General features: G+C 50.7%; 1 protein-coding gene across 1 annotated transcript in view; it reads left to right on the top strand.

The window, feature by feature from the left end:
- The window catches only part of PLXND1 (plexin D1), a 61,009-nt gene that overhangs the window by 15,123 nt on the left and 25,791 nt on the right, over positions 1-20,095 (top strand). The window contains exons 3-9 of the mRNA XM_007956754.1: positions 8,878-9,054; positions 11,815-11,946; positions 12,203-12,303; positions 12,392-12,521; positions 13,927-14,104; positions 14,288-14,396; positions 14,992-15,094. Coding sequence (XP_007954945.1) covers positions 8,878-9,054; positions 11,815-11,946; positions 12,203-12,303; positions 12,392-12,521; positions 13,927-14,104; positions 14,288-14,396; positions 14,992-15,094 — 930 coding nt within the window. The remainder of the gene's footprint in view (positions 1-8,877; positions 9,055-11,814; positions 11,947-12,202; positions 12,304-12,391; positions 12,522-13,926; positions 14,105-14,287; positions 14,397-14,991; positions 15,095-20,095) is intronic.

Genomic DNA, 20,095 nt, shown 5'->3' on the forward strand with positions numbered 1-20,095 from the left:
TGCTCAACCCTGTGGTTTTACTCAGGGTGGCCTGGCCAGATGGTTCACACAGTCCTCCTAGATGATGCCCAGTTGGCCTGGGTGACCTCAGTGTGTCAGGGCTGCAGGAGCACCTCCATCTCCCAGAGGAGAAACTGAGGCAGGACTCCCTGAAGCTCTAGAAGGGTCATCCTCAGCCCTGTGTCCATTGCCATTTGTTTGCTCATCGTGCCTGGTGCAGGCAGCAAGGGGTCAGGCGGGGAATTGCTGCGCTGTGAATCCTGGGAAAGCCTCTGTGCCTCAGTTTCCCCAAGCACTCTTCCATGCTGCCTTTACTCTTTGGCTAAGGACCAGACCTCTTGACTGTTTTTCCCCACTTGGTCATCCCTTCTGCCCTTAGCCCCTCCAGGAAGTGAGCCTCTTGGTCACCTCTTGGGAGGTGCTGCTATTTCCTTTCTCAGCAGCAGGCAGCTTCCTCCCTGGTATGGAGGCTGTTGCCAGAGGCCCCCAGTCTGAGTCTGTCCTTCCTTCTCTCAGGGCTAGCACATGTAAGCTCATGGGTCCTTCTGGGACCCAGGCTACCCTCAGTGGAGGTGTCAGCCTGTTGGACCCCATACCCATGGTGTTCCCAGAGTAGCAGGTGTGGGTTCAAATCCTGGCCTAGCCATGTGCAGGCTTGGAGCATCTGTAGAAGGGGGGGCGCAGTAAGGAGTAAATGACATTGCAGTAGTGGTGGGCTTTGCCAGAAGCCACAGGCCAACAAGGTTTAGTGGCCCTTTTTCTAGGCCTGCTTTTGAGGCTTCCCAGCCTATACCTGTCAGCTATAAGATACTATGCCTGGTCCCTCGTTGTTTCCTTTCTCTAGTCACTATTTTTGGATGCCCCCCAAAATAGTCCTTCTCTCTGGGTGGTCCTAGCCTGCTAGAGAAAGGGCTTGCATTCTCTTAGTCCCAACACTGGACACAAAGTTGGGCTTCAGTGGGCAGTTGTTGAACAAATGCAAACTTACTCCACTCAGGAGAGCCCAGGAGACTGTAGAGCCCAGGGGAGGCACTTACCAGCCTGGGCTGTTCAAGATGAGGCAGAAGGAGTTGTCAGGACAAAACCAAACCAAAGCGATAGCCATCAAGTGAATTCTGACTCATGGCAACCCCCACTGAGTTTCCAAAGCTGTAAATCTTTACAGAAGTAGATTGCTTCAACTTCCTCCTGAGGAGCAGCTGGTGGGTTTGAACCACCAGTCCTGTGGTTAGCAGCCAAATGCCTTACCCACTATGCCACCAGAGCTCCTTGCCATGACACAGAGGTTAGGGAGTATCCACAGAGAGGCACCACCAGATTCTGCAAGGCTTTGAGGGCCCAGGAGCAAAGTCTGGTTTTATGTTGAGGGCACTGGGGAGCCACTGAAGGATGTTGTACTCTGCGGGAAGTGGGGGACACATCCCTACTTTGCAGGTTTTTTTTTTTTTTTTTAATATATATATAAATCTAATTTGGAAAAATTTTAGATTTATAGAAAAGTATCAAAGACACTACAGAGAGTCTACCATTCACTCAGTTTCCCCCATTATCGTTACCATGGTACATTTGTCAAAAGTAAGAAACCAATATTGGTACATTACTCTGAACTGAACCCCAGACAATTTCACAAACGCCCTCTTTCTGTTCTGTTCCAGAATCCCATCCAGGATCCTACATTGCATGTAGTGCTTTGCGGTTGTAAAATCTCCTTTTGGCTGCTGTAGAGGGTAAATCCGAGGAGGCCCAGCTCCAGGCAGCCCAACCCCCAGCCGGGTACAATGAGCGCTGGCTGCCCTCAAGTCTGCTATGCAATACTGAGTGTGTGTGTGTGTGTGTGTGTATTTTCAGTTCTGTGGCAGGAAAACTTGCCTTTTGCTGGGTCACCGCTCGATAACGATCAAAAACTTTAGGCAGGAAGGTGTCCACACTTCCCAAGCACGGACAGCCGGTGTGGTCTGTACCTGGGCGGAACCACTGTGGCTTGCAGTCTGCCAGGTGCCTGCCATTTATGCCCCATCAGCTTCAAAATACCATGTGTGGTGGGACTGAGGTTTGATGGGGTCTGTGGGCAGGATGCAAGGCTTGAGAAGCTCTCAGCTCTGGCTCCAAGTTGCTTTCTGGGGAGACAAAGGCCACACAGTTACAGTAGGTAGTGAACTCAATGTGTCAGAGTTTTAATGGGGGAGTGGCCAGGTGGGCAGAGCATGACCTATGGTCCCAGGAGGCTGCCAGCTGGAGGGGGAGGGGGTGACCTGCCACAGCAGCCTGCCCTCAGAGAACCTCAGAGACCATCTGCCGCTGGTCATCCATTTTAGAGAGGGATAAACTGAGTTCTTAGAAGAACTAAAACTAGCAGCCAAGTGTTGTCTGGGCCTGAGCACCAGCCACACACGGTAGGTACTTGGTTGGCCTGTATTTTCCTCTCAGTTCTCTAGCATCTGACACAGCTGTGTTGCTTTCAGTCTCCCCACTTGGAAAGGAAGCTGCTGAATATAGTCGTTTTGATTAACATGTGAATAAAAAAAAAATGACTTTTCTTTCTTTAATAAATACTTAACCACAGAGCACGGTCTCAGCCCTGGAAAATCTCACATGTGAATGATAAACAGGACAGTGGTCACTAGCACAGCGCCTTCACAGAGGAGGGGAAATTTTGAGCAGTATCTTGAAAAATGGCTAGAAACTTGCTGCCTGGGCATGCTGGGAAGAGGGAACAGACTGGTTCATGACAAGGAGAACTGAAGTGCCTGAGGAAGTACAAGTGACTAAGACGTGTGGAGAGGGCATTGGCTATTGAGGGAACAACATTTACGAAGGTCTGGAGTCCTGGGGGGGAAGGCGGTGGCCATGTTTGAGGAACTGCAGAAATTGATGTGGTCAGACCCAATGGTGTCACTGGGGGTGGGGGTGCAGACAGCACCAGGTGACAGTGTCGGGGGTGACACCAAAATGACTATAAATTTTTTGTACAGTGTTTCAGCAGAAATGTATTATTTTTTATAAAAATAGACTTGTGGCGTGGTACATGAGGCATTTGGCTGCTAACCAGGAGGGTGGTGGTTCAAACCCACCAGCTGCTCCATGGAAGGACCATGGGGCAATCTACTTCTGTAAAGATTGGAAATCTAGTGGGGGTTGCTATAAGTCGGAGTCGACTCGATAGCAGTAAGTTGAGTTTTAGTGAGTAAACAACAAAAACACTTTTTGTAAGCCCAAGTTACATGTATCAGTATACTTACAAGGCTAAAACTCTGTGCTCACTTACTTTTTAAATATCTGAGTGTGCTCCAGACAGAGCTGTCATTATTATCCAATTACAACGACACTTTGAATCACATGGTTTCGCCTTTGAACACTGCAACCTCGCACTGTCTTTGTTGCTGCCGGTGTTTTTATAGTCACTGATTTTGTCAAATTTTCTGCTGTTTTAGCTATAATATTGTGATAATTAGTATTTATGATCTTATATCAATAACTTTTTTTAGAACAAAGTAGTAATTAAAGGAAAAGAAGGAGAAAAATGAAAAATGACTTTGGTTACAATAATATTGTAACTAATGTAATTCAGTGTAGAAAGATTTTTACAAAACAATTTTGTTTAGTATTCATATAATCTAAGAAATACTACACTTGAGTACTTAAGCAATTTACAACTATATTTATTACATATTATTCTATGATTAAAATTGATAATAAACATTACTGAGGATTCTGTATGGTCTGGTACCAGAGGAGGTCCGTGTGTGTGTGGGATGACACCATGAGTTACTGCACTGAGTGACACCAACCCTACTGATGCCACTGGTCTTCACAGCAGAGTGGGTCAGAGGAAAGAGGCAAGATTTGCATCCTAAGCATTTGCAAGAGCCACATCACAAAGGGCCTTGAATGCCAAACTGGAGAGTTGGGGCTTTATCCCAAGGCCAGTTGGGAGCCAGGGAATGGTTTATGTCAGAGAGGGACTAACCAGCTTTGTGCTAAGAAAACTGACCCTAGTGGATTGGAAGCACAAGACAGGGACAGAGGTAGCTGCCATGATTGTGTAGCCCTCCCCCAGCTCTCAGGGGGATTTGTGTTTTGAAAGATCTATGCTAAATGAGACTTGAAGGAGGGCGGTGCTAATGGTGGAATTGCAGGCAGTGTGATAAGGTCAGGGTGGTATTTTGGGCCTGTGGAACTAACCGGCCCTAGAGACCAAGTTCGGCTGAGGCCATGCTCAGGACAGCCGGGTGCCTAGTCTCCAAGCTCGTGGTCCCCCATTCCCAGGCCTGCAGTCCCTCCTCCAGCACAGGGGTGGCTTTTCCCACTTGCCTGGTGGACTTTAGTTCCAGCTTCCATTTCTGAGCCAGTCCAGTTGTGCTTCCCTTGGCAGTTAGAGAATCAGCTTCCCTCTCAGAGCACAGATTGTTTGGTGCAGCCAACAGCTTACTTCTCCTTTAAATTTTTTTTTTTTTTAATTTTATTTTTAGGATAAGAGGAAAAAAAGTTGGGGGAAAGGCTCTTTAGAAAATTCCTTTGGTGTAGAATTAATGGCTTGTGAATGTCAGAGCAGGCAGGCAAGAGCTGGGCTTCCAGTGATGATCTCCCTCCCTCTAGCCCACAGATCACTCTGTGCTGTGTTGGCTTTTCCTAGGACCCCTACCCTGGTTGGACAGACCTTCTCATCACGGAACACCCCAAAGGTGTCATTCAGGTTTTCTCCTCCTTCCTTTCTACCCCTTCCAGGGGTTAGTGGTCCCAGAGCTTGGAGAAAATCATGCCCCTGGGACAGGGTTTACAATTTTAATTTTAAAACAACTTATTTTTTTAATGACGCAAGTAATCCATATTCAGCAAAGGAAAGTTATGTAACCCTGAGAAAATGCATCCACATATTCCCTTACAGCAGCCTCAGGCAAGCACCGGCTCTTCTGCTCACCAGCTGGGGGCCTGCCTCACCTCCTTCCTGCAGCCACCTGTGAGAGGCAGCTGGGGAGATGGTTTAGCGCCCATCTTCTAGGACTGCCCCCCCCCCCAAATTCATAACACACAAGAGTAAATCAGGTAGGCTAGGCCTAAAGCTGAAGGATGGGAAGGAATGTCAGTCTGGGAAAGGGCATTCCAGAGGACACAGTGAGTGCAAAGGCCCTGGGGCAGAACCCAGTTTGTAATGTTTGAGCAACAGAGATAAGGCCAGTGTATTGGAGTAGTGGGTGAGGGCAGGAGGAGTATGGGAGGAGAGGCGGTCATGGGGAGGGGGCTTTAGGATTTATTCTGAGTGTTGGGAAAGCCAGTGGGAAGTTTTAAGCAAGAGGAGACCAGGTTTGAATTTTTAAAGGGCTCTCTTGGCAGCTGTGTTCAGGGGAAATGTTGAGGCAAGAGTGGACACAGAGAATGATGAAGGGCCAGAGGGGCTGTCTAAGTGAGGGAATGGCTGCCTTTGGGGGTCAGAGTCAGTTGAGTTTGAAAGCTTTTGAGAGAGGCATGATTTACCCTAAATTCTATTTTTTAATATTAGAAACAGTCATACCTTAAACAACAATAGAAGCAGCCAACACTTCCCCAGCTCCTGTCCAGTGCACAGTGCAAACTTTACAATGCATTATTGCATTCCAGCCCCTGTGCGGAAGCTACCATAAATGTGCTCATTTTGTGGTTGAGTAAACTGAGGCTCCAAGTAGTAAAGTGATTTGCCCAGGTAACCCCTAGCCATTCTGCTGAAGAGGACCACCTCAGAAGTTCGTCCTAGGGCACCCCCATTCCTAGTCCATCTTTGACTTGGTGCTCTGCTCGCCTGATATACAGGCAGGGAAACAGACCTCCGTGGAGAGGGCCACCAGATGATCAGACACGTTCAAGGTCTTATGGCCATAGACTGAAGATCCATCAGCCCTCAACTGTGTTTAAAAAGCCCAAAGAAGGATCCACTATTTATTATTTTCTTTTGAAAACTAGCTCAGCTTTTGTGCAAAAAGCATGCATGCATGTTTGTCAGTAGTTTAGGCATTAGGCACAGATAAGAAATCAAAATGAAAACAATTCCTCTAAAGGCTGCTCCCTGAAGCTGATTTCAATGCCACATGCCAGGGACCTCCCTAAGCCCTGCTCAGGGCCTCCAACACCCAGCATGCTATGGAAGGCATGGGCTCTAGAGTTCACTGCCAGGTTTAGTCCTAGAGCATGATTTTGAGCATGTCACAGTCCTCTAAGCCTCAGTTTCCTCACCTGTGAGATGGAACCTTGGAGGGCTGTCGGGAAGATTCAAGGATTTGATGTACAGGCCTCGCAGTGTCCCAGTGAACATGTATGACTATTACTTTGTTGTATATGCATCAATTGTACCACATGGCCCCACGACCTCCGGTGACCTGTCTCAGCCAGGCTGCAGACATCTTCCATCACAGTTGGTACAGACTGAGAGTGTGTCATTAAGGGTAAGGTTGTTCTCCTGGCTGATGTGCCAGAATGTGGGTGTTCCATGCCCTGTTGGATGCTGAAGTTGAGTCCCCTTGTCATTCTTTTAAGCCATTCTTCGCCTGCCTCTGTGGACTTACACAGTGACTTTTATTTTTTTATTATTATTATTTTTTTTTAATTGTGATTTGGGTGAAAATTTACAGAGCAAATTCACTTTCCATACAGCAGTTCACATACACTTTGTCTCATGACATTGACCACAATTTACCACAATGCAACAGCTCCCCTGCCACTTCCTCCCAATAATTACCTCTTCCCTGTGTCCATCCCTCCATGCACTCCTGTCCCCTGAGCTGTCTCCCTGTGCATAAGCAGCCCTTCTTTCTCCCATGATTGTTCTCTCCAAGGAGTGTATCTCCCTCAGGTAAATGTTCAACTCATATGCCTGTCTTTTGCTTGGCTGGAAGCCACAGGTGTGGGTTCAATTCCAGACCTGAAGGGTAGCTAGGGGCCATAGTCTCAGTGGTTCCACCAGGCTCTATCAGACCAGCAAACCTGGTTCCCCCTCCCTTTTTTTTTTTTCTCCAAATGATTTTTAGTTTTGTCCACATTGTTCTCCCTTTCTATCCAGGATCTCCTACATAGATTCCCTTCCAAGTGGTTGACATTGGTAGCTGGGCACTATCTAGTTCTTCTGGTCTCATAGTCATATAGGCTGCACATTGGATGGTATACCAGTCACTGGGACTGATTGTATCCATGAATTTTTGGTTTTCTTCATTCTTCTTTGCTCTGGACGAGGAGAGACCCTCGTTGCATCTAGATGACAGCTTACAAGCTTTTAAGATCCCAGTCACCACTCACTAAAGTAGGAGGTAGAACAATGTTTTGTATAGTATATTATATCAATTGAGCTTGATGTCTTCTGTGACTGTAGTCCTGAGCCCACAGGTTCAACTACTTGGTCCCTCTGGGTAGCTGGCTGTGACCAAGCTGTGACTACCACCTTGCGTCTTGTCAGCTCTACTATACACCTGGGAATTCAGATCATACAAATATACTTACAGGGCCATTGTCTGCCAACCCTATTCATGGTCTTGGGTACACTCCACACTTCATAGACATACCTACTAGTTCAGCTGCACAGTGACCTTCTTAAAGGTACTTCCTGGAGGCCTGCTTTACCTGCAGTCCTCTAATCCCTCAGGCTCCAGGACCCCCTGCAGATACCAAAACCTGTGGATGCTCAAGTCCCTCCTATAAAATGATGTAGTATTTGCGTCCAACCTATGCACAACCTACTGTATACTTTAAACCAGCTCTACATTACTTACAATACCTAATACAATGTAAACACTATGTATAGCACTTTATGCTCCCTTGTAGCCTTTGAGAGATTGCTTTGACCCCTTAATTGCTTTTTTCCCCTGAATATTTTCGATCTGCTGATGGTTGAATCTGCAGTTGTGGAATTCATAGATTTGGAGGGCTGAGTGTATTTTACATTTTTTTTTTGTACAAATTGCAGAAGAACCTTTGAAAGGGTCCACTTGGGCTCCCTGGCCTCTGTTTGCTCTCCGGGTAGCCCTGGGCAAGTTCTTGTCTCTCAGCCTCAACTCACCCCTATGTACTGTGGGCAGATGAAGGGATGAGTACTCGGGAAGGAGGAAGGGGCCTCGGCTTGTGGCAGGTCAGCCTAGAGTCCGGTGAGCTGCTGGGGCTAGAGCAGGGGTCCCTGCAGTGGGACTTGTGAGGAGGACATGTCAGGGAACACCACAGCTGCTGTGGAGACACAGAGCTGTCCAGAGCTACAGAAGAATACAACTGAGGCAAGAGGGAAACCTCTGTGGGTATCAGCAAGTAAATTGAGGCAGACAATGGTCTGGTGTGGACTCGTCTGCTCTGCCTGGCTTTGACCAGCCAGACGGGACATCTCCAAGGGCATGAGTACATGTACCTACCACCTGGCCTCTTAAGAATGCAAACCAGACCTAGTCCCTTCTCTAGCCCTGCCTGCCCCCTCACGTGACTCCTGTCCAGCTCCTGTTGTTGTGCCATTGAGATGATTCTGACTCATAGTGATCCTATAGGACACTATAGTAAGATGCCCATAGAGTTTCTTAGACTAAAATTTTTATGAGAACAAATTGCTAGATCTCTTCTTCCACAGAGCAGCTGGTGGGTTTGAACCACTACCCTTTTGGTTAGCAGCCAAGCACTTAACCATTGCACTACCAGTTCCTATGTACTCTTAAATGTCAACTCCTTGGGGCAGCTCCATGGCTCAAGCCTAGATCAGGGCTCAGTCTGGTGCTGGGGATAGGTTCCTGCTTATGTTTAGGTCTCAGCCCAGAGCTGAGGATATGAAGTAAGAATAAGGGTTTAAAGCTCATTTGCTGAGGCCTGAGACATCAGCTGGCTGTACACAGGGAGCCAAAGAAGGTTCTGGAACCAAGGTCTGACATGTTGTTTCCCTTCCAGCTACAGCCAGAGCAGCTGGACTGTGGGGCAGCCCACCTGCAGCACCCACTGTCAGTCTTGCAGCCCCTGAAGGCTACACCTGTGTTCCGTGCACCTGGCCTCACTGCTGTGGCTGTGGCCAGTGTCAACAACTACACAGTAGTCTTCCTGGGGACAGTCATCGGGCGTCTCCTCAAGGTAGGTATTGAGGTGGAGGAGGTACCAGGGGTGGGGGCTGAGGTGGGCCAGCTTGGGGCAGTCTGTATACACAGCCTCTCCCAGGTCCAACGCTGTCCTCTGTTTCTCCTGTCTGCTTAGCGCTTTACAGTTTACAAAGCATTTTCAAGTCTGTATTTTCCATTATTGCTCATGGCAATAGGAAAGCATCATACAGAGGAGGAAACCCAGGGCTAGGACGGGGCTATTTTCAGGGGGTCTCCAGACCTGGAGCTTTAAGACTGAGTGGATCTGAGTTCAGGTCTCTGTTTTGCTACTAGCTGGCTGGTGACTGTGGGCAGTTTACTGACCCTCGGCCTCAGTTTCCACATGCATTAAGGGCTGTAAGATCTTCCTTTCAAGACTGTTGGGGGGCTTTGATAGGGCAAGTGTGGCCTCTCATTCTCATATCCTTCCTGACCCTATCCAGCCACCTCTGAAGACCACCTTGCCAAGGTGACTGATTTTTCCAAGGTAGTCTTACCTGGTTCCCAACCCTGAGATCTCTGGGACTGGGGAGGAATGTGTGGAATCTAGTGCCTCCACTATTGGGCAGGATGAGCACAGCAGGGCCTGTGGGGTCCAGGTGAGGCCCTGGGCCTGCCCTCACCCAGACACTTCCACCCTCCCTCTTTCTGGCACAGCTCCACAGGGCAGCAGGCCCTGGCCTAATTAACTCAGATCTACTAATCCAGTTCCCCTCAGCTGCCTAGCAGACACCACAGACAAGTGAGCATTGGTGGGAGTCAGAGCCCCAGCCCACTCCCATCAGCCCTGGACTCTTGGGGGCAATGCCAGGCATGGAAGCCGGGGGTGGGTGCAGAGCGGGTCTGTCTAAGCTTTGAACCCCCATCAAGGGTCCTCGGATGGTGTAGGCAGAAGTCGGTGGTATGTTAGTCTTTCTGGATTCAGATCCCTGCTGTGTGGCCTGCAGCAGCCGCTTTTCCTGGCTTAACCTTGGTTTTCTTCTTGGTTTTGGGGGATGAGTGGCATGCCCAGGACGGTGTCAGAGTCTATGAGGATGACTCGTCTGCCCATGGAAAGCAAGGAATTGGGGTCCTAGGAACCTTCACAGCCCCATGAGGCTACAGTCATTAGGCATCACTGTTTACCCAATACCTCAAAGGACATGTCCCAGGCATCTCATACTCTGAACAGGAGCCACTGGTCTTATTTCATAGATGAAGAAGTTAAAACTCTGAGAGGGGAGATAACTGCCCCAAAGTCACACACCAGGAGCTGGGGATGAGTTCAGGGCTGGCTGAACCAGAGCTCACACCAAACCTCACCAGAGACCCCTTCTCCCACACTGTGCTGCAGCATACCTGTCTTCCACAGCTCTCCACTCTTGGAGCATCAGTTATAACATCCAGTCCAGGTCCTGGGCCCAACAGGTGCTCAGTAACGAGTGCAAGGGTATAAGTGAAATTGAGTAGCTGCCAGATGCCCAGGGTGGGGGTAGGGACAGTGGACTGAGCCTGGTTAGGTGGCTCAGGACAGACCCATAGGGAACTCCACAAGAGCCACCTGGGGTTTGATGTCTTGGGCTGGGAAGCAGCCTATGAGATTCAACATGGTGGCAGAGGGCATCAGGGAGATTTTCTGGAGGAGGTGTTGGGAGGATAAGTGTTAAGAAGCAGGGTCTTGTTTGCACATTGGCAGAGGGGTAAGAAAAGGGTGTTCAAGATGAGGGATCCAGCAATGCAAAGGCTGGAGGTAGGAACACGTGAGTTGAGTTTGTTACAAGACATGAGGCCAGAAGGGTGAGGTGGAATCGAATTGCCTGGGCTTCGAACACCAGAATAAGTTTAAACCATACTCGGAAGGCAGCCACTAGCAGTTTAGAGCCCTGTGGAGAAGGTGGCTGTCAGCTCCATGTTGAGATTCCCAGCTTGGCCTGGCCAGGCCTTGACCAGCTGTGGGGTTGGAAACTGGTGGGGCCTGCTCAGAAAGAGCAGAGTTTGATGGGGTTATGATCAGCGTTGTCAGTACCAGGAGGACATGCAGAAGGGTCCTCAGAGCCAGGGACGCCTTGGTCTTCTTCCTCCCTGGAGAAAGGCCAACCTGATCCCTGCCCCTTTCTCCCCAGCCTCAGCCAATCTGATCCCTGACCCATTCCTCCTAGCCTCAGCCTGGGACTTTGGGGTTAGACAGCCTGTGCTCAAATCCTGACCCTGACGCTTCTTTACTGTGTGACCCTTGCCAAGTCCCTTGGCCTCTCTGGTCCTAGGAAATGGGAAGAATGAGAAGTGTGGCCTGGGGAAAGCTGCTGGGTCCCATCAGTGCTTTGCCTGTATCTTCTTATTTAATCATCACCACAGCTCTTCAGGGAAGGTACCATTGTTACTTCCATTAGCTTAGGAAATAGGCTCAGAGAAGGGAAGTGACTTGTACAGTATCACACAGCTTATACATGTCCAAGTAGAATTTGAACCCAAGTCTCTGCTCTTAGCCATATTGCCCAGTAGTCTCCTACAGGATGCTTTGGAAACTGTAAAGCCCATCCCTACTTACATAGCAGGATGTGCTAGGAGAAGAGCAGGGAGGGAGTTCCTGGTAGGAGCACATCAGAGGCAAAAGCATGGTGATTGGACCCACTGCTCCCCACCCCCCCATGCATCTGTGGTTTCCTCTAGTCCTGGAGGGCCTGAGAGAACAGGGGAGACTGAGACAGGTTCTTCCCCTGTTCCCAGCACCCTCTGGTACCCTGGCCCCCTAACAGCCATCATCCTGCCTCCACAGATCAACCTGAATGAGAGCATGCAGGTGGTGAGCCGGCGGGTGGTGACGGTGGCCTATGGGGAGCCAGTGCACCACATCATGCAGTTTGACCCTACAGACCCTGGCTACCTCTATCTGATGACGTCCCACCAGGTAAAGCCACAGTCCAGCCTGGTGGCCCTGAACAGGCTCAGCTCTCTTGCCTGTCTTGCCTTTGCACATGCTGCCACCCTGCCAGGAGCACCCCCTTTGCTTGCAAACTCTGACTCACCCCTCACCTCCCAGCTCAGCCATCACCTCTTTAGGGAAGCCTTTCCTGGCTTTGCCCATGATAGTGTCAAGCCTCAGTTTCCCTATGCCAAGGGTAGGGCCAGCAGCCCCACTGAGCTGGCTCTGGCTCTTCATCCAGATGGCCCGGGTGAAAGTTGCTGCATGTGATGTGCACTCTACCTGTGAGGACTGTGTTGGTGCGGCGGATGCCTACTGCGGCTGGTGTACCCTGGAGACTCGGTGAGGCCCCTTGGAGGATGGGTGGAAGGGCTGGTGGGCTGTGGGCCGGAGAGGGTTGCCCTGGTCTTGACTCATGAGGCCGCCTCAGGTGCACTTTGCAGCAGGACTGTGCCAACTCCAGCCAGCAGCATTTCTGGACCAGCGCCAGTGAGGGCACCAGCCGCTGCCCCTCCATGACTGTCCTGCCAGCTGAGATTGACGTGCGCCAGGAGTACCCAGTGAGTCTAGGGAGCTGGGACCCAGCACGGGGCGTGTGGGACAGGGGCCTTCCTTCATCTGCACCCACCCACACGTCACTGCTTCCACCAAACCCAGCACTTCCCCACTGTAAAGATGGAGGCCACAAGCCCAGAAAGGTGGCCTGTGGAGCTGCAGAGACCTGGGTACAAGTGATAATGATTATAAAAGTTTTATTGACACTTACTAAGTGCCAGGTACATGCCACATGTGTGACATTCAGCCCCATTAGACCTCACAGCAGCCCCGTGAAGTCAGTGTTCTTAATATCCCCATTTTCCAGATCAGGAAACTGAGGCACAGAAAGGTGAAGTGACTTGCCTGAGTTCACACAGCTGGGGACTGGCAGATCTAGGATTTGAATTCAAGTGGATAGATTCCAGAGTGCCAGTAGGGAAGGGTGAACTAGAAGATGGGAGGAGACTGAGCCCCTCTTCCTGCCCATTCCTGGCCCCAGCAGAAGGGTGGGGGACGTGTTGGGGCCAGCAGACGCCAGGCTGCTATTTTGATTTCACAGGAACAGATGAATCTTCAGCTTGGGAGTGAGTGACTTCTCACTCCCCATGCCTGTGCCCAAGAGGGCTAGAGCTGCCCAAGTCCACTTACCTGAAGCAGGCAGCAGGGGGGTGAGGGAAGAATAGTTTCCAAACCCTGCCACAGGCTCAGGCTCCTCCAACAATTGGAGGGGTGACGGTTCTGACTCTGCACAAGCCAAGCCTGGGGCTCCTCTGTGCCTACCCTCTTCTGTTAGTACATGCCACCAAGTCCTTCATGGGCCTTTAATTGAGCTGACTGGGTATAGGTTCATCTGTTCCTTTATTCATTCATTTGTTTTTTAAATATCATTGAGCACCTACTTTGTGCCAAGCACAATTCTAGACTCTGGGGATATACCAGTGAATAAGACAAAGTCCCATCCTTTGAGAAGCTGACATGCTTTTAGGGGAGAGGGAATAAGCAAGATAAAATATCAATGGTGATATGTACTGTGGAGAGAAAGAAAGCAAAACAGAGAGGGATGAGGGATGGAATGGTTGGGGCTCACTGTAGAGGTGATGGTTGAACAAAGATATGAAGGCCCAGATGACTATCTAGAAGAGATCAGTGCACTTGGCGAGAACATTAGGGGATGGGGTCAGACAGTCATGGGGGCCAGATCATGCATAAACCTTCCAAGCCATGGTAAGGGGAAGAGTTTCATTTTGCAGAAGGGGAAACTGAGGCCTAGAGGATCACATATCCGATGCAGCCCTCTGACCTAGAGCCCTGGCCACCACCAGGGAACACTCAGGCAGGGCCGGCCCATGGTTGGTACCTAGCCCTGGGAGGGAAGGGACTATGTGAGGGCAGTGGCCTGTCCTCTTGCTGAGGGTCCTTTGCTCCCAGGGCATGATCCTGCAGCTCTCGGGTAGCCTGCCAGACCTTAGTGGCATGGAGATGGCTTGTGACTATGAGAGTAATGTCCGCACTGTGGCCCGGGTGCCAGGCCCTGCCTTCAGCCACCAGATTGCCTACTGCAACCTGCTCCCAAAGGACCAGTTTCCACCCTTCCCACAGAACCAAGGTAAGACCCCCTAGGTCTGTCAGCACAACTCTGGGGAGGTTCTAGGACACCCCGCCCCCACATGGGTGTGATGATGGAATCTCAGGCCAAGGCCAGCAGAGTTATGGATAGCCCAGCTGCTGATGTCACCGGAGATCACTCCCTCATGTCCTTCTTTCCCTGGCTCTTCCCAATCTATTCCAGACCACGTAAATGTTGAGATGTCTGTGAGGGTCAATGGCCGGAACATCGTCAGAGCCAATTTCACCATCTATGACTGCAGCCGCATTGGACAAGTGTATCCCCACACAGCGTGAGTGGCCAAGGGGTGGCTCTGGGTAGTGGGAGGGGGATGGTTACCAGGGAGGCCCTTGAAAGAAAAATCATAATGCCCTAGAGGCAGACAGGACCCTTGCCATTTCATTTATCACTTAGCAACAAACTCTTACAACCCAGTGCCTTGCCTTTGAGAGCACCCAGTCTGTAGGAGGAGAGAGAAGTATCTTTGTTGCTATTAGGTGCTGTGGAGTTGATTCTGACTCATGGTGACCCTGTGTGTGCAGAGTACAACTGCTCCATAGGGTTTTCAAATCTGTAACTTTTTAGAAGCAGATCACCAGCCTATCTTTTGAGACCCCTCTGGGTGAATTCGAACTACCAACTTTCAGGCTAGTGGTTGAGTGCTTAACCATTTGCATCATTCAGGGAGTTTAAAGGCCCCACTTGTCTATTTCTTCTTTGCACATCTCTTATAATACTGAGCTTACTACCTGACAAGGTTCCAGCTATGATAATGAAAATCCTTCTTCCCTTGTGCTAAGATCTGCTTCCTAGGTCTCTGTGTGGGGCCCAGTTCTTGAGGGTGAGGGGTGGGGAATCCAGTGTCTGAGAGACCCCTTGTCTTCCAGCTGCACCAGCTGCCTGTCAACACAGTGGCCCTGTTTCTGGTGCACCCAGCAGCATGTCTGCGTCTCCAACCAATCTCGGTGTGAGGCTTCACCAAATCTCACGGTAAGCCAGGCACGTTGTTCCCATAGTCACATGCCTCCTCTACGTCATCATTTTTTTTTTTTCCCCATCGAATATGTTTCTATGTCATTAAATATTCTTCCTTGGCATCATACTTAACAACTACACAGCGTTTATCACGTACCACAGCATGTTAAACTAATCCTTTGTGGTTGGGCACACTGACCACGTCCTGCTTCTTTATTGCATTTTGCACATTGCTGCACTGGACATCTCCACAGCCAGGGCATTGTGAATGTTCTTGACTACCCCTGAAGACCAGTTCTTGGAGATGGCATTTTGGGGTCAAGATATAGACATACTTTTACACTGTTTGCTCAACAGCCTTGCAGACAGCTTGGACCACTTTCTACTGCTCCTAGTAGTAGGAGTACCTGTTTAAGGCATTTGACTGCTAACCAGAAGGCTGGCAGTTCAAACCCACCAGCCACCCCTTGGAAGGAAGACTTGGCAATCTGCTTCCATAGAGATACCACCTCAGAAACCCAAGGAGAGGTTGCTGTGAGTCGGAATCGACTCGGTGGCAGTGAGTTGTGTTTTTTTTTTTTTTTTAATGGTGCCAAGACTATCAAATTGTACTTAAATATTTTTAAAAACCTAAGAGGTCAAGGTAGTTGCTCAACTACTAAACTAAAGGTTGGTGGTTCAAATCCACCCAGTGGCTTCATGGAAGAAATGCCTGGTGATTTGCTTTTCTAAAGATTACAACTAAGGAAAACCCTATGGAGCAATTCAACTTTGTAACACGGGGTTGCCACAAGTTGGAGTTGACTGATGGCAACAGGGTTTTGTGTGTTTGTGTGTGTGTGTAGGGGGTGGTGGTCAGGACATGTATCCCTGAGGACTAGTGAGGTGACTTGTCTTAAGCCACTCAGCCTGTAAGTCTTGGATTTGGGCCTTGAACACAAGCCCCTCTGGCTCCAGAGCCCAGGTACTGTGCTCTTCCACAAATCAGCAACTGGGTTGCTGAAAGGCCCCTGCCTCAGCTTCTCCATGAGCAGTGGGACCCAGGTTTGCTGGGTGGGTAGTGCCTTGGTCCTCCTTATTCAGGGAACTTCCAGTTCCTCCTGCTTTTGCCAGTGCCTCAGGCCATGCAGGCTGGTGCTGCGCTGGCTGTGGGCCAGGCCCACTCAGCACTCCAGGACGGCTGGATTTAATCAGTTAAACCAAGGGGGAGAGGATAGAAAGAAAATGGAAAAGCCACATACCTTGCTGGTTTCTAGGATGGGCTCGTTTGCTATGTGGCCTCTCAGCTTTGCCTAAAGAGCCTCGAAGGCCACCCTAACCTGGTGAAGGATGACCAGATAGGACTTCACCTGGGGTGGTAATGCCCAGCTGTGTGGGCTAACTGGGCTTGAGGACACCAGGATCCTGCCATTCTAGTTTATCTCCCCTCAGACCTGGCTGCTGGGCCCTGCATCTTGTATCAGTGCTGTGAGGGGCTGGAGTTAAGCATTGAACCCCAGCCTGCAGCTCATCTCTCCTGGAAAGGGTTGTTCCCACTAATTTTCCAGAGGGCACAACTGAGGTGGCCAAAGTTTCCCAGCTTCCCTGGCTTCCAGCAGGAGGTCGCTGGGCCCCACTCTGAATAGGCATCTCAAGAAAGCAGCCTGGTCCTCAGAGTACTGGGAGTCCTTCGGCAGAGGGCACAGAAAACGCCCTGGGAAGCCTCAAAGCCCTGTCTGTCACAGCAGGCACTAATGAGCAGTCTGCTCGCAAAGGGGGTACTCTGCAGCCTGAGCTGCGAACTTCTGGTCTCTTCACCTCCTGCCTGATCCACAGAACTGCTTTGAAGATGAGGAGTCCAGGAGGGGCAATGCTTACCTCAAAGGCTGGAAGCTATAATGGTGGGATTTCAGGCACCAGGAGAGGCTTAGTAGAGTCTTTGAGGCACTGGATACCAGGTTCCCACAGTCTAGGCCTATCTCCTCCAGCCCCAACCCAGGGCTGTCTACACAGTAGGGACTCAGTGAATGTCAGCATGGAGCATCCGTGCAGCAGCCTGCCTCCTGGTTCCTGGTGCTCTAACTCAGAGGGATGGTGGGGCAGGAGGACTCAGCCTGTGTTGGGTGCCTGTTACATGCCTGAATCTGTTCTAGACCCTGGGAAAGAAGCTGGTTATACATAGTACCCCCAACCCCAGGAGCCTTAACTGTTTATTGTGGCTGAGTGGCCCTGGGCAAGCTACTGAACTTCTCTGTGCTTGTTTCCCTATCTGGAAAATGGGGCCTACCTGAAAGAGCCATGATAGGGATCTGGGATTACACCTGGTACACAGTGGTCCTTGGAAACTGAGGATCACTCTGCCTGAGTGGGGAGGAGGAAGGGACCCTCTGAGCCAGGTCCTGACCGATGTGTGAGAGGCCTTGGAGCTGCCTCCTCCACCAGGCTGGCCTGGCCTCCCCCGAGCCTCATCCCATCTCCCCCTAAGCCCCATCTGATGCTACAGCCCTTTCTGACCTGCCCCCAGGACTGCAGCCCTGTGGCCAGGAGTTGAAGGTGGAGGTGCAAAGAGGACCTGTCTTAGACGATTACTGTAATCCACCCAGAGAAGATGCAGCCCCTCCCTGGGCCTACAGGAGGCTCTGAACCAGTGCTTAATTTGGCATTTAATTAAGTATCAGTTAGCCGTCCAGGCGCCATGCTTCTTTGGTAGGGCAGGAGGGGTGGTGGGCAGTGGGTCTCCAAGTGCCAGGAGGAGGTTCTGGGTCATGAGGAGGGAGGTGCTAGGGGCTGGGTCCCCTGTCACTTCCCATTCTCCCTAATGGGCCTCGATGAAGAACTGGATGGGGTGGGGGGTGGGCTCACTTGAGTGGAGGGTGCAGGGAGGACGGCCCCAGCTTTGTGGGGAGGGAAGGAGAGTGAGGACAGTGGCCTCATCCTCCATTTTCAGGTGCCTGAGAGTTAGGCTGAGAAGACAAGAGGATGAGGGCAGATGGGGGCAGCCTTCTTGGTGGAGAGCCGCATGGACACCAGTGAGCGGAACTGCCTTTGGGAACCAGTGGAGGGAGAGGTGTTGGCAGGAATTTGGGGGTGGTTTCAGGGATACTGTAGGGGTGCCACAAGGTGGAGAGTGGCAGGTCCAGTGGATTCAGGGTCCCTAGCTGGGTAGTGATCTACTGGATGGAGATGCCAGTTCTTGCCTCAGATACCTTGGGAGAGTTGTAAGAACTGTTTCAGCCTTGGTTTCCCATCTGGACCCTGAGGGATCCAAGAGGTGATAGATGGAGCCTTTGTGAACTGGTAACTGCTAGGCCACATCTTAGGTTTGCTGTGGCCCCTGGCAGTGCTGCCAGGTATGTACCCCATTCCTGGTCTCCCATAGTCTCAGCCCTGCCCAAGTACAGCCAGGATTTCCTAAACCTCCAGATCTACTTGGGCAAAGGGAAAGGCCATTTGGCCTCTTTCTGAGGTATTGACAGCTTGACTTGGGATGGGAAAGGGAGGCCTAGCACTCTGGTTGCAATCAGAAGATTCCAGCTCACACTGCTTTGGGCCCCCACACACTTGACTGGCTCTGTGAGTGATTAGTCTGATGAGTGGTATCACCTTCAGGCACAGCTGGATTCAGGAGTTCCAACAGTGTTATCAGGGGTCTCTCTAACCCTCAGGGGAGCCCCATACTCAGGCAGGCCCTCTGCTCTTGGCAGCAAGATTATTTTAGCAGCTCCAGGCTGGCTTTTGACCCTTGGTAGCCTAAGGCACAAAAAGAGCTTCTTTTTCTTACTGATACCCTGAAAGTCCCATGATTGCATCTCATTGGCTCAGCTTGAGTCACGTATACTCCCTGAATCGATCACTGAGGCCAGGGCAGACCTGGGTACCCATTCGGCCCCGAAACTAGTGGGTCGGGTCAATCTCCTCAAACCACAGTCCTGTAGGGACATTTCCCTAAAGGCCAGGCCATACTCTGCAGGCAGACAGTGGGGGCTAGAGGCTGGCAGCAGCATACCACCTGGCACTATGGCACTGACGGAGGCTTGGGAGACCCAGGGGGAATATAGCACACTCAGCCTCAATCCATGCTGTAGAATGGGTGGTCACGATTGATAAGCATTCAAAAAGAGTGGGGCTTCCTCATAGATGGTTCCAGGTCATTCTCTCTGGGGGCCTTTTGGAGCCTCAGGGGAGCTTATAAGAACTCCCCTGCCCCTCCTGTTGGGCACCTACCCATGGGTAGGGGAGGAGCTGAAAGGACAGAGATGCTGGGCCCCCAGCCAGCTGCAAAGCAGATCTGGCAGCAGCTGTGAAACCTGATCAGAAACATGTGGGTTCCATTTCTTAAAATTCCATGGGGTTTACACATGAGAGGGTGCAAGAGGCCTGCCTGGGGCCAGAGGGGACCTGGGGCCCGTTCTATGCAGCAGCTTGCCCAAAAAAGCCCCCAGTGTGCAGATAAGAATACTGAGGCCCAGAGAGGGACAATGTCTGGTGCCTGCTCACGTACTGAACCAGACACAGCTCTTACCTCCCAGCCCATAACAGGCCAGGCGCTCAGGTGGCTTCACCCAGGCCTGGCCATGTCTTCTTCAGCCAGGGCACCTGTGTTATGCACCAGGCAACTGCCCAGGAAACTTACCACTCTGGGCCTTGTGGTCAATGAACGTTCTGGAGAACCAGGGCCCTCTTCTGCTGCCCATTCCATCTTGGACAACCAACTTTGCTTCTCAATGCCTCAGTTTCCTCTTCTGGATAATGGGTGTAACAATGAAACCTACCTCATCAGGTTGTTGAGAAGAGGCTTTAGTGAATTAATACAGTGCAAAGGGCTCAGAACCATGCCAGGCACATAGTGAAGACTCTGTGATATAGCTGCTCCCACTATTATTATTATTGGCATTGTTGTTGTTATGTGCCATCGAGTCGGACCCCTCCTTGGGTTTCTGAGGCAGTATCACTACAGAAGTAGATTGCCCCATCTTCCTTCCGAGGAGTGGCTGGTGGGTTTGAACCACCAGCCTTCTGGCTAACAGTCAAGTGCCT

This window comes from Orycteropus afer, unplaced genomic scaffold, assembly GCF_000298275.1.
Source record: "Orycteropus afer afer isolate SDZICR_OR568_19922 unplaced genomic scaffold, OryAfe1.0 scaffold00661, whole genome shotgun sequence".
Taxonomy (NCBI): domain Eukaryota; kingdom Metazoa; phylum Chordata; class Mammalia; order Tubulidentata; family Orycteropodidae; genus Orycteropus; species Orycteropus afer.